This window comes from Ciona intestinalis, unplaced genomic scaffold (assembly GCF_000224145.3).
Source record: "Ciona intestinalis unplaced genomic scaffold, KH HT001121.1, whole genome shotgun sequence".
Lineage (NCBI taxonomy): Eukaryota > Metazoa > Chordata > Ascidiacea > Phlebobranchia > Cionidae > Ciona > Ciona intestinalis.
In genome coordinates this window covers 17,286-30,909 of record NW_004191442.1, presented here as the reverse complement: position 1 = coordinate 30,909, position 13,624 = coordinate 17,286, and the positions used below count along the sequence as shown (strand labels likewise).

Here is a 13,624-nt window from a genome sequence, read left to right as displayed (position 1 = left end):
ATAAAAAGATAATTCTAATAGAGTGTTGGGACAACAAAACTTGAAATTTAACATAACTGGCTTGTTTGTCTGCTAGGTGTAGCGACCACGCTTATTTTCTTCAGAATAAATGTAAATATGTTTTTAACTGTAAGCGTGTTTGTTGTGTTGTTGTTTTGTCGCTATACCCTATCTTTTTATTTAAATGTTGTCCTGTCTATAATATCTTTTTATTTAAACATTATGAAGAAGACAACACAACAATCTACTTGAAACTTTTAACACCATCAACACAACAATCTACTTTGAAACTTAAACAACCATTTTTTGCTTGCCACACAAACATTACAACTCTTACCCCATCCATGCCATCAATAGTAGTCGTCACCAGCTTCAAAATATTCCCGCACATTTCCCTCAGATCAGCATTTGTGACCGTTCCTGGTTTAGGGGGTTTTCCCTCGCCAAGTAAACTGCACTGGAGCGTTACGAACCTGATGAACTCTTGACCCCCTTCTCGGAGAAGGTAACCATGCGTTGCCATGGCGATTATGAGCTGTTATGATGTCATAATAAAAGAGAAATAGTTTTTAATTTAATTTTAACAATCTTTTATTTTAGTTTCTTTTTTGGTTTTTCATTAGTTGTTGGACCTTAACTGCAAAATACGTTTAAAAGTGTTGACCATTTAAAAATTATAAGCTGTTATGATGTCATAATAAAAAGAAATAGTTTTAAATTTAATTTTAACAATTTTTTATTTTAGTGGATTTTTTGTTTTTTCAATAGCTGTTGGACCTTAACTGCAAAATCTGTTTAAAAGTGTAAACTATTTAAAAAACGATACATATTATAAATAGTAACCTCTTAAACTGGGAGTACTAAACTTATGCTCACTGCCAAGCTGACAATTTTTATTTATCTGTTCATGCTTAAAGGCCAAACCAACAAAATATCAAAATTTGGATACATATTTTTTGGAATTTAATTACCCACAAAGTTACATACATGGTTACTCGTAAGCTGGCACAAGGGGTATGAAACAGAACACCCATGTTATAACGGCTGTCGTTTTCAGGCCACGCGAGAATAAAGCAAGTTACATTCAGACCTTAAACCCAGAAGCCTACTACAAAACTTTAACCAGTAATAACATATATATATATACACCTTGGAAAGATTCTGCTTCACTTTATTGTTTGTCTCAAACAAATGTTTTAAAAGTCCCGTCACGACAAAATCTTGTTTTCTCTCCATAGCAGAAGCTACAAAAGTTTTTATTTAAAATAATAATTTCATTTTATTATATTTTATTCCAAGAAGATTTTTTATTTTAAAAATTTGTTTAATGAAAATAATTTTATTTAATTTTAAATTTGTTTCTATTAAACTTACAGTTTGAGTTGATCAAATGCCTCAGAATGACCAAGTTACCATTTCGAACTTTTTCTTCTTTCGATTCTGCTTTTTGTAAGATTGTTCCAATCAAGATATCAGAATAACAAGTTGCTGTTGGAAAAAAGAGGTTACTATCCACCAAGTTACTGTACGAAACATCTGCTGATCATAAGTTTAGTATCCAGGCAGTAACTTGGTCCATCATTAGTGTAAAAGAGGTTACTATCCACCAAGTTACTGTCTGAAACATCTGCTGATCATGAGTTTAGTATCCAGACAGTAACTTGGTCCATCATTAGTGTAAAAGAGGTTACTATCCACCAAGTTACTGTCCGAAACATCTGCTGATCATGAGTTTAGTATCCAGACAGTAACTTGGTCCATCATTAGTGTAAAAGAGGTTTACTATCCACCAAGTTACTGTCCGAAACATCTGCTGATCATAAGTTTAGTATCCAGACAGTAACTTGGTCCATCATCAGTGTAAAAGAGGTTTACTATCAAGAATAACTTACCTAAAGTACCAAAACATCTCAACAACTCATTATAATTCTTAACAACTTCTGGAGAGGAGTTAAAATTCTCTGGCGCATTGCAAACCTAAGTGACAATTAAAATAGAAACAATATATTATATGCGTTATGCTATTGTTACTAAAAAAAAATTATAGTTAACAGATTTTTGTCTTGCTCAAAGACACATTTTTGTTGGTCTCTTCGATTACGGTAGCGAAGATTTAGAAATATTTTAAAGAAAAAGACAAGATATAGCAACAAAACAACAGTTGTTTAAACACGCTTGTAGTTAAAAACATATTTACATTTAATTGGAAGAAAATAAGCGTGGTCGCTACACCTAGCAGACAAACGAGCCATTTATGTTTAATTATTATCAAGTTAAACTTGTAATAGAAACAAAAATGTGCGTTAATTGAAAAATAATATTATTTTATCCAACAATATTTTTAATAAACAGTTTTTAAGTAATCACATTTAAATATAATTAGATAAAAAAAGTTCCCAAAAATTTTTACCTGATGATGTAGATTGGTAATTAGGGAATCAAGATTTTGTTCCAAAACTGAACTTCCTATAGCAGTCACAGCTGTTATGACATCACAAATGGCTGTCGTTATCGGCAATGGTGTTAAACTGTGGCTGAAATACAAGTTAACATCATGCTCACTGTCGAGCTTATTACTCTTACATATTTATAACTTAGCTGGCAGCAATAACTTACAGATTTTTTTATAAGCTAGCATGGAGACTTAAAAATAACTTTAATTTATTTCAGGACACGAAATGAATGAATCTAACTTATTTAACCTTGCGTGGCAGGGCAACTACAGTCGCTTTAACATGGGTGTTCTGTTTCATACACCTTGTGCCTGCTTATAAGTTTTGAATGTATAAATGTAACTTATTTATCCTCGTGTGGCAAGGCAACGACAGTTGTTACAACACGGGTGTTCTGTTACATACACCTCTTGCCTGCTTATAGGTTTTGAATGAATGAATGTAACTTGCTTTATTTTAGAGTAGCTTTAATGACAGTCGTTATAACACGGGTGTTCTGTTTCATATATCTCGTGCCTGCTAACGAGTTACCACATATGTAACTTAGTGGAATATTGACCAATAGGAAAAAAGTTAAAGTAACATGTTTATATGGTCTAAATAAAGTTTCACCAGTGCCAGCACTGGGATTCGAACCCAGTGACCTCTTACCGTTTATATAAATTCAATAAAACTGTCACTAATCTTGGGGAATTTGCCTGTAATGCTTCAGGTGAGAGGAGATGACTCATTTTGCCCAATGCTCCAATTACAGCAAATATTACCTGCAAAAATAAAAAATAAAAACTGTAAAAAAATATGCAAAAATAAATAAAAATTGAAAACTGTAGAATTTCCCTAACCTGAACCTGATCTGGTTAATCAGTGAATGAATGCATGAAATTTATTTTGTGTCTTAATTCATGATAACGAAGAACAGAAAAGTTTATATTATTGAAAAGATGGGTAGTAACGGTAAAACAACAGTAGTTAAAACACGCTTATTGAAAAAAAAAGAATGTTTTGGGTAAAAGGCATGACCGTTACGCCCTACAGACAATACAATGTAAATAGTAACAAAAAAATAACAGACAAAAATCCAGTCTTTTATTGTATAATAAATGTATATATTTGCACCACTTTTCACAGGTGTTGTATTTGACCTACACTTCAGTATTTCTGACAGCTACTTTTACAAAGTGTCAACAAAACAATAACCTTGAATTGGTTGCACCATTTTTCACAGGTGTTTATATAAGTTAAGTTGTATTTGACCGACACTTCAGTATTTTTGACAGCTAGTTTTACAAAGTGTCAACAAAACAATAACCTTGAATTGGTTGCACCACTTTTTACAGGTGTTTATATAAGTTAAGTTATATTTGACCGACACTTCAGTATTTTTGACAGCTAGTTTTACAAAACAATACCCTTGAATTGGTTGCACCACTTTTCAAATATGTTTATACAAGATAAATTATATTTGACCGACACTTCAGTACTTTTAATACCCAAATATAAAAAATACCAACAAAACAATAAGTGGTCACCTATTTTTAGTTATACACACAGTAGGCAATAATACAGTGACATGATAAAATGAAGTTCCGATTCTCATTGTTTAGTTCAAATAAGATTAATATACTTTACAGGAAGTAAATGCGATAAACAGGTACGTCATACTCTAACAGACAAGGAAGTAAATCAACTTATAACTTTACACATTTTATTTTAGCTGTAGCAACATTATATTTAAGCTAAACATAGAATAAAATGGCTCCACTATATGCATTATAATTTATGTTGTTTATTAGAAAAATGTAATAGATTTTATTAAGTAAATTAACATCAAAATTTAACAGTTTTTAACAGTTTTAGGTTATTTATTTTAGTTTTGTTGTTTTATTGACTGCAATTTTGACACTATATGCATTATAATTTATGTTGTGTATTTTGAAATTATAATATCCAAAAATATATTAATTGCAATTAAATTCTTAGATAAATTTAACAGTTTTTAACAGTTTATTAGTAGTTTATGTTTATTTTTTTCATGTTGTTTTAGTGAGGTAATTTTAACAGTTTTTAGCATGTTATTGTGTTTTTATAGAAGTAGTGTATAATACAAATATTTAAATATTCTGATCAGACGAAAATTGGGTTTAAATAGTTGCACCCTGGGTGTTTGAGTAATAGACCTACATCCCAAGTCTCAGGTGTGCCTCACCGAAGACCTCACCCTTATAGAATAGAATGTATAACATTGAGTGTCTATAAACTGCCTCAGTGGGGTCCAGATGGTAGAACCCTGGGTGTTAGGGTAATAGACCTACATCCCAGGTCTCAGGTGTGCCTCACTGAAGACCTCACTCTTATAGAATAAAATATATATATTATTGGCGTCTATAAACTGCCTCAGTGGGTTTAGAGTAAAATACTTACGTATGCCTTAGTTGTGCTTACATAAAACAAATAAAAAAATTTATAATACAGTTTAAATAATTCTTGCAAAAACAGAAAACAAATATGCTGTTCGTTTTGATTCTGTTAAATTTGATTGTCGTAACATCAACCAATGATAATTGGCATCAACTTGATGGCATCGAATATTACATTGAGTATACAGCAGTTATTGGAGTTGATAAAGCAAAGGAAGGTTGTAAAGCAATAAGCGCCATTCTAGCTGTTGTTAAATCTCAACGAATTCAAGATTTTCTTGTCAAAAATATCAATACCACAAAGTTAACAGGTAAGTGTTAATGAACTCTGTAAAGATTATATTGTGTACACGTCTATTAAAGTTATTGTTTTGTGTTCAGTTAAACCATATTCATTCTACATTGGTTTGCGTCGTCCCAGTTCAAATACATTGGAATGGTCGGATGGTACAACAACTAATACATCGGTCTTCACTTATTGGGCTGGTAATGCGAAAAAATACGACAACAGGAAACCTTGTGTTACCATGGGATACCAAGCATCATTGGATGCGTCATTTAAATGGAAGATTGAAGAATGCGGGAAGACCCATCGTTATATTTGTCAAAGTAAGCCCAATAATATATAAATACTGGCGCCGTAGCACAGTTGGATAGCGCGCGCCTGCCTCTAACCCAGAGGTAATGGATTCAAGGTTCGTCGTTGCTACCATTGTGGGCGTATGTGTCCTTGGGCAAGACACTTAACGGCAATTGCTCCAAATCAGTGGTCACTAATGGGTTGTCTATATTATCAACAATACATAAAAAAAATCTCCTCGAAAAAAATAATCACTGACAAAGTATATCCCTAGAGAACCTTATTGATTAATGTGGTGAATAAAATATACTTTAGCTCTGCTTGTTTGTATAGACACCTAACAACAGGGTAAAATCTGGGGTGACATTGTTAAAATGCAGTTACACTCATAGTCATCAAACATAGGGAACCTCATTGATTGATGTGGTGAATGCAATATACTTTGGCTCTGGCTATGCTTGTTTGTATAGACACCTAACAGCAGGGTAAAATCTGGGGTGACATTGTTAAAATGCAGTTACACTCATAGTCATCAAACATAGGGAACCTCATTGATTAATGTGGTGAATGCAATATACTTTGGCTCTGGCTCTGCTTGTTTGTATAGACACCTAACAGCAGAATAAAGCTGTTTTAGGCAGAAAACTGTTATATCATATGATGTCAACCATTTAAAAAAAAGTTTGGGTGACATGAAACTCATACACCCCTAATGTTACGCCTAGACAATAAAAACTACTTGTAATTTAACCTTTGTTTATATAGTAGGGTGGGGGAAGATGGGACACTTTTCATTCTATTTTCTTGTTCCATTTGATAGTAAACAAAGAACATTCAAAGAAATATGAAACCGTATCCTCACGACTCCCATAGACCGTTGTTAATTGCTAAAACACGATCAGGATATTTGAACATTATGTGCTAAAGGTGTCCCATCTTCCCCAGCCCTACTATATATGCCTTTATTCTTAATTATCTTATAAATAAAATTACACAATGTACTTTTAGGGGCTGCTCCCACCACTTTACCCCCTACAACAACAGAAATAACAACAATACAAGAAACAACAACAACAACAACAACAACCACAAATTTTATTATTTATGTTGCAATTGGAATTGGAGCAATTGTAGTCATTTTAATAATTGGAATAATCTACTTTAAGTTTTTCAGGTACGTTATATTAATGCTCACTGTTGACTTATAACATGGGTGTCTTCTTATACATCAGACACACATAGAGCATTCATACACCTCATGCTCACTGTTAAGTATAACATGGGTGTCTTCTTATACACCAGACACACATGATGTATTCATACACCTCATGCTCACTGTTGAGTTATAACATGGGTGTCTTCTTATACACCAGACACACATGGTGTATTTGTATACCTCATGCTCACTGTTGAGTTTATAACATGGGTGTCTTCTTATACACCAGACAAACATGGTGTATTCATGCACCTCATGCTCACTGTTGAGTTTATAACATGTGTGTCTTCTTATACACCAGACACACATGGTGTATTCATACACCTCATGCTCACTGTTAAGTTATAACATGGGTGTCTTCTTATACACCAGACACACATGATGTATTTGTATACCTCATGCTCACTGTTGAGTTTATAACATGGGTGTCTTCTTATACACCAGACAAACATGGTGTATTCATACACCTCATGCTCACTGTTCAGTTATAACATGGGTGTCTTCTTATACACCAGACACACATGGTGTATTCATACACCTCATGCTCACTGTTAAGTTATAACATGGGTGTCTTCTTATACACCAGACACACATGATGTATTTGTATACCTCATGCTCACTGTTGAGTTTATAACATGGGTGTCTTCTTATACACCAGACAAACATGGTGTATTCATACACCTCATGCTCACTGTTCAGTTATAACATGGGTGTCTTCTTATACACCAGACAAACATGGTGTATTCATGCACTTTATGCTCACTGTCGAGCTATTACATTTTTTTTTATCTTTGCAGGAAAAAACAAGAATCCAGTGAAGCAGAAATGCGCGAAAACGTGTTGTACGGCATAACTAACCATGCAAGTACTTTGGATACGAACCAAAGTGTTTACGAAACCGCTGACAAAGTATCTCCAGTGTACAGTTATGCCGGTGAAGGCAGTTCAAGTGGGGTACCGCGCAGTGAAAATACTTTGGTCATACACTCAGTGAACCAGGAAATTAAGTTTGTTAATCCAAATGCTGTTTATAGCGAAGTAAATCAAAGTAGTGTTTATTCTGTCGTGAAAAAATAAGATTTCCATATAAAAAAAGTTAAAAAAAATATGGATTTCACACACAAAAAATGAAAGACATAAGAATTTCCACACATAAAAAAATTAAAATATCAGATTTCAATCATAAAAAATATAATGTAAATAACTGTAAATTATACCAGAGGTAATAAAATGTTGACCGGCGCCGTAGCATAGTGGTTGGCGCGCCTGCCTGAAACCCAGAGGTAATGGGTTCAGGGCTCGACGCTGCTACCATTGTGGGTGTATGTTTCCTTGGGGAAGACACTTAACGGCAATTGCTCCAACCCAATGGTCACTAATGGGTTGTCCAAAAAAGTATAGCAAAAAATTGATACACTTATTCAATCATAATAAAAATTCAAAATTCATTATTTCACTTTTCTGTATATATTATACAGATACTAGTTTTGTGTTTAATAAAATTCAAAAATCATTATTTTTTAAGAAAATTTATTATTTTCTGTTTGAATAAAATTCCAAATTCCATATTTCACTTTTTTGTATATATTCTTATATAATTTGTAGGTTTTTCTGTAAAGGTACTTTATATTTTGAAGTGATATTTTTTTTCTCTAAATGCATATTTATATGTATATATTTTTTGTGAAACATAATGTGTTGTTAGTAAACTAACAATAACCTTGAATTGGTTGCACCACTTTTCACAGGTGTTTATATAAGTTAAATTGTATTTGACGGACACTTCAGTATTTTTGACAGCTAGTTTTACATTTTTCAACAAAACAATAACCTTGAATTGGTTGCACCACTTTTCACAGGTGTTTATATAAGTTAAATTGTATTTGACGGACACTTCAGTATTTTAAACAGCTGGTTTTACAATTTGTCAACAAAACAATAACCTTGAATTGGTTGCACTATTTTACAGGTGTTTATATAAGTTAAATTGTATTTGACAACACTAGATTTTTGACAGTATTTTACAAAACAATAACCTTGAATTGGTTGCACCACTTTTCACAGGTGTTTATATAAGTTAAATTGTATTTGACGGACACTTCAGTATTTTTGACAGCTAGTTTTACATTTTTCAACAAAACAATAACCTTGAATTGGTTGCACCACTTTTCACAGGTGTTTATATAAGTTAAATTGTATTTGACGGACACTTCAGTATTTTAAACAGCTGGTTTTACATTTTTCAACAAAACAATAACCTTGAATTGGTTGCACCACTTTTCACAGTTGTTTATATAAGTTAAATTGTATTTGACGGACACTTCAGTATTTTTGACAGCTGGTTTTACATTTTTCAACAAAACAATAACCTTGAATTGGTTGCACCACTTTTCACAGGTGTTTATATAAGTTAAATTGTATTTGACGGACACTTTCAGTATTTTAAACAGCTGGTTTTACATTTTTCAACAAAACAATAACCTTGAATTGGTTGCACCACTTTTCACAGTTGTTTATATAAGTTAAATTGTATTTGACGGACACTTCAGTATTTTTGACAGCTGGTTTTACAATTTTCAACAAAACAATAACCTTGAATTGGTTGCACCACTTTTCACAGGTGTTTATATAAGTTAAATTGTATTTGACGGACACTTCAGTATTTTAAACAGCTGGGTTTACATTTTTCAACAAAACAATAACCTTGAATTGGTTGCACCACTTTTTACAGGTGTTTATATAAGTTAAGTCATATCACAAGCCATTTAAACATATTGTACCTTAGTATCCCTTGTATTAATCCAGACAGAGAATAAAACATCAAAAGCTCCCAATATTTCAATAGAGAAGTCTGACTTTGTAAACTGCATGTCTTCCATAGGGTTTGCGGTGTATTCCATAATTGCTTCACAAAAACTTGAGAGTGTGAACGAAAAAACTAACCTGGAGGAAGAATAATTAAAAGGGCATACCAACAAAAAAACAAAGTTTGTTTTAGATAAAAATGCTTGAATGTGATCTAAAGGTACCATAAAAGTTTTAAAATATGAAATAGCATAAGAGTGACTTGTTCATGGTTGCCACTCCCATGCCCACAGTCGAGTTGCTGAAGCTATTGCAGTGTGTGGATAAGCAGACATGACTTTTGGTTGATTTGGTCATTTAAATATTTCAACCCATCTTACTCTATCCCATTTTACCCCATCCAATCATACCCAGTGGCATTTTACCACCATCCCATTTTACCTCATCCCATTTTACCCCGTCCCATTTTACCCCCATCCCTTTTTACCCCACAGTACTATAATACTTTTAGCATAATAGTATATACCTACCTCATGTCATCGTGTTTCGACAAACCAAGCAACGGAAGTGTGGTGCTTAGTAAACCTCCTATGTGGGAAATACTACCAGAAACTGAAAATAACAAAAAATCAAATATTTTTTAAAAAATACGTTTTTGTAAAAATCGTCTAAAACTACCAGTATGGGGGATAATACTAATAACTTAGAATAACAAAAAAATGAGCATATATCATTTATGTATATATATATATATATTTATTTATAGTAGGGTGGAGGAAAATGGGACAACTTTTTATTTTATTTTCTTGTTCCATTTGGTAGTAAACACAGAACACCCCACGACCGCCATAGACCGTTGTTAATTGTTTAAAACATGATCAGGATATTTGGATATTATGTATTAAAAGTGTGCCTTACCCTACAGTACTATGTTTAATAATATTAGATTATTAATCGTAATTGTTAAAGAAAATTAAGTAAGCCTACAAAACTAATTCATTAAAAATCAGTGGTGTTAAAGTTCAAATCATCTCTATTTATAATGTTTCTATTTTGACTGTATTCTATGTTTGCCTCAACCAGTGCGTGTTTTATATTATGTCTATGTTGGTGTTTATATTATTTCTATGGATTGTGGTGATGTGGCAGTGGTTGGAAATAGACAGTACTTGAATTGTGCATGGTGTGCTGTTAACATCAAAGTGTAGAGCTAGACAAAGACTTCTAATTAGGAACAGTCAGAGACTACTGTGGATAAAGACCTCCAACTTAGCATACTAGTATTTAGGAACAGTTAAAGACTACTGTTTATTGATCTGGATAAAGACTTTTAACAAGTAGCCTATATAAATATATATATAGTAGGGTGGGGAAAGATGGGTCACCTTTAGCACATATTATCAAAATATTCTGATCGTGTTTTAAACAATTAACAACAGTCTATAGGAGTCGTGAGGATACAATTTTGTAATTCTTTGAATGTTCTTTGTTTACTATAAAATGGGATGAGAAAATAGAGCGAACAGGTGTCCCATATTCCCCAACCCTACTATATAATTTATATATATATATATATATATGTTTTGTTACCATAAATTAATAAAAGTACAAAACTTACCGTTCGACGTTGCCATTTTACCCAGTGTATGAACCACGTAATAATGGGGTAAGATCCCGGGAACATATTTCTTTTGAAGCTCATCCAATACTTGTGGTAGAAAACGCGTTGATAAATTAACAAGAATTTGGGCGGCCTCCCTTTGCCATTCGTGCGAGAGTTTCTGAGGGTTTTTTGGATCGAATAAATTTAATTTATCATACTTAACTTGCATTGTAGGGTAATGACAGTTGTTATAACACGGGTGTTCTGTTTCATACACCTCGTGCCGCTACACGTTACCGCGTATCACGGTATTTAACTTTGTGACATTGAGTTTTATTGTATGGCTGATAATTTATTAATGAATAAATGAATGTAACTTACTTTATCCTCGCGCGGCTGGAAAACGACAGTTGTTAAACACGAGTGTTCTGTTTCATACACCTCGTGCCAGCTTACGAGTTACCATGTATGTAACTTTGTGGGTAATAGTTTTTTATTATTTTTTAACTTTTTTATGTATGGTTGATAAATTGGACAATCCATTAGTAACCACTGGGTTGGAGCAATTGCCGTTAAGTGTCTTGCCCAAGGACACATACGCCCACAATAGTAGCAGTGACAAGCTTTGAACTCATTACCTCTGAGTTACAGGCAGGCGCGCTAACCACTTTGCCACGGCGGCGGGCACGAATCGTCAGCCATACATACATAAAGTCACATACCTAACTTAGAAGCTGGCACGAGATGTATGAAACAAAACACCTATGTTATAATGACTGTCTTTGCCCCGCCATGCGAGTTCCATTTATTTACTTACTTTAGTTTTGGTAAGGTCCTCCGATGCAAGCGAGATAAGTTGCTCACTGATCCCTTGATCAACATCATTAATCCTTAAGATGAGGATCTTATTCATGGAAGACAACAACAGGACCCGGTGTTTTAAATCAAGCTGAAACAGAAAGTCAAATTTTATTCTCATTGAGAAAATTTAGAAATTTAAATGTGAAGTCATTTAGAAAAGTTTGTTCCAAAATTGTTTTTCTATTCTAACATACTTTGGGACCATAACTATACAATCAAAATAATTTGGAATTACAACTAGACTTAGGCTACTTTGGTTTCAGACAATAACTATAAACTTAACATAGTTTGGGACCAGAACTACAAACTAAAATATTACTACAAACTAAAAATACGTTGGGGCTACTACTATAAACTTAACATACTTTGGTATACAAGTTGCAACTACAAAATAAAAATACGTTGGGACCGTAACTTTGCACTGAACATACTTTGGGATGTTTGATGAGAAACTCATGAACCATTTTAAGTACCAGGTTAGGGGATTTCCCCCCAAACTCTGAAAGAGAGGTGAATATAGCTCCCCTAGTGGCAGGGTCAGCATCAAACGAGCTGGCCACCAACGCTCCAACTAAACCTGTAAAATATTTTGGTGATTTTTATTGGGTAACATGTAATTTTGACGCAATAAAGCTATAGTTAATATAATTTACTATATATATACACATTCAAAACAGATTAATAAAAAAGCGACGCCTATGCAAATGCATTATAGTAGGGTGGGGGAAGATGGGACACCTTTAACACATAGTATCCAAATATTCTGATCGTGTTTTTAACAATTAACAACGGTCCGTGGGAGTCATGAGGATACGGTTTTAGAATTCTTAGAATGTTCTTTGTTTACTACCAAATAGAACGAGAAAATAGAATGAAAAATTGTCCCATCTTCCCCCACCCTTTTCTATATATAATACAAATATTTTTGAAAATAAAAATGCAAATCCTACTTTTAATAAAACAAAAAAAATGTATGAAAAATATCTTATAGCCTGTTTTAACAGGAACCTGCACACTATAGTTGTTATCATATATAACTTTGTGGGTAATCGCTTTTTTTATATGACTGACAAATTAGACAACCCATTAGAAGGTGACCAATGGGTTAAACACATAAAAACACATAAACCAACACAAAACTTACTTTCAGCTTGGGAAGACCGACTCGCAGACGACATTTCTTCACTTTAAAATATTTTAAAAACAGAGCAGCACCATTTACACAATAATAATAACACTGAAAAATATGTATATATATATATTTATATAATAATAATAATAATAACTTTTATTGGTCTCTTCGATTACGGTAGGGAAGATTTAAAAATATTTTAAACGAAAAGACAGGATATAGCGACAAAACAACAGTTGTTAAAACACGCTTACGGTTAAAAACATATTTACATTTATTTGGAAGAGAATAAGCGTAGTCGCTACACCTAGCGGACATAGGAGCCATTTATTTTAATTAAGTTAAAATTCTAGTAGAAAAAACAGTGTGCGTAAAGATATAAAGGTGGTTAGTGGTTAGGGGTTAGTAGTTATTATGGGTTAGTACCTTGCTAGCATGGCTACACTTCTAAAACCAGAGCTTCCAGAAAGGTTATCAAAGCAATTACAGTCATTTCAATATGTGTGTATATAGCCTGGTTTATCTATATATATCTATAGTTCTCTAAAGTTCAAAGT

The 13,624-nt window shown here is 33.1% G+C and overlaps 2 protein-coding genes across 2 annotated transcripts; one reads left to right on the top strand and one right to left on the bottom strand.

The window, feature by feature from the left end:
• Positions 1 to 229: 229 nt before the first annotated feature.
• On the bottom strand, positions 230 to 13,176 carry LOC108950879 (maestro heat-like repeat-containing protein family member 1). Its single transcript, XM_018817095.2, has 12 exons — positions 13,080 to 13,176; positions 12,367 to 12,512; positions 11,892 to 12,023; positions 11,090 to 11,252; positions 10,002 to 10,083; positions 9,447 to 9,609; positions 3,105 to 3,217; positions 2,411 to 2,534; positions 1,893 to 1,977; positions 1,375 to 1,488; positions 1,150 to 1,244; positions 230 to 535 (listed from the first exon to the last, which is right to left on the bottom strand). The coding sequence occupies exons 1-12, from the start codon at positions 13,111 to 13,113 to the stop codon at positions 245 to 247; spliced, it is 1,542 nt and encodes a 513-aa protein (XP_018672640.1). The 5' UTR covers positions 13,114 to 13,176; the 3' UTR covers positions 230 to 244.
• On the top strand, positions 4,837 to 7,897 carry LOC113475657. Its single transcript, XM_026840093.1, has 4 exons — positions 4,837 to 5,181; positions 5,252 to 5,479; positions 6,459 to 6,624; positions 7,464 to 7,897. The coding sequence occupies exons 1-4, from the start codon at positions 4,959 to 4,961 to the stop codon at positions 7,741 to 7,743; spliced, it is 897 nt and encodes a 298-aa protein (XP_026695894.1). The 5' UTR covers positions 4,837 to 4,958; the 3' UTR covers positions 7,744 to 7,897.
• Positions 13,177 to 13,624: the final 448 nt, after the last annotated feature.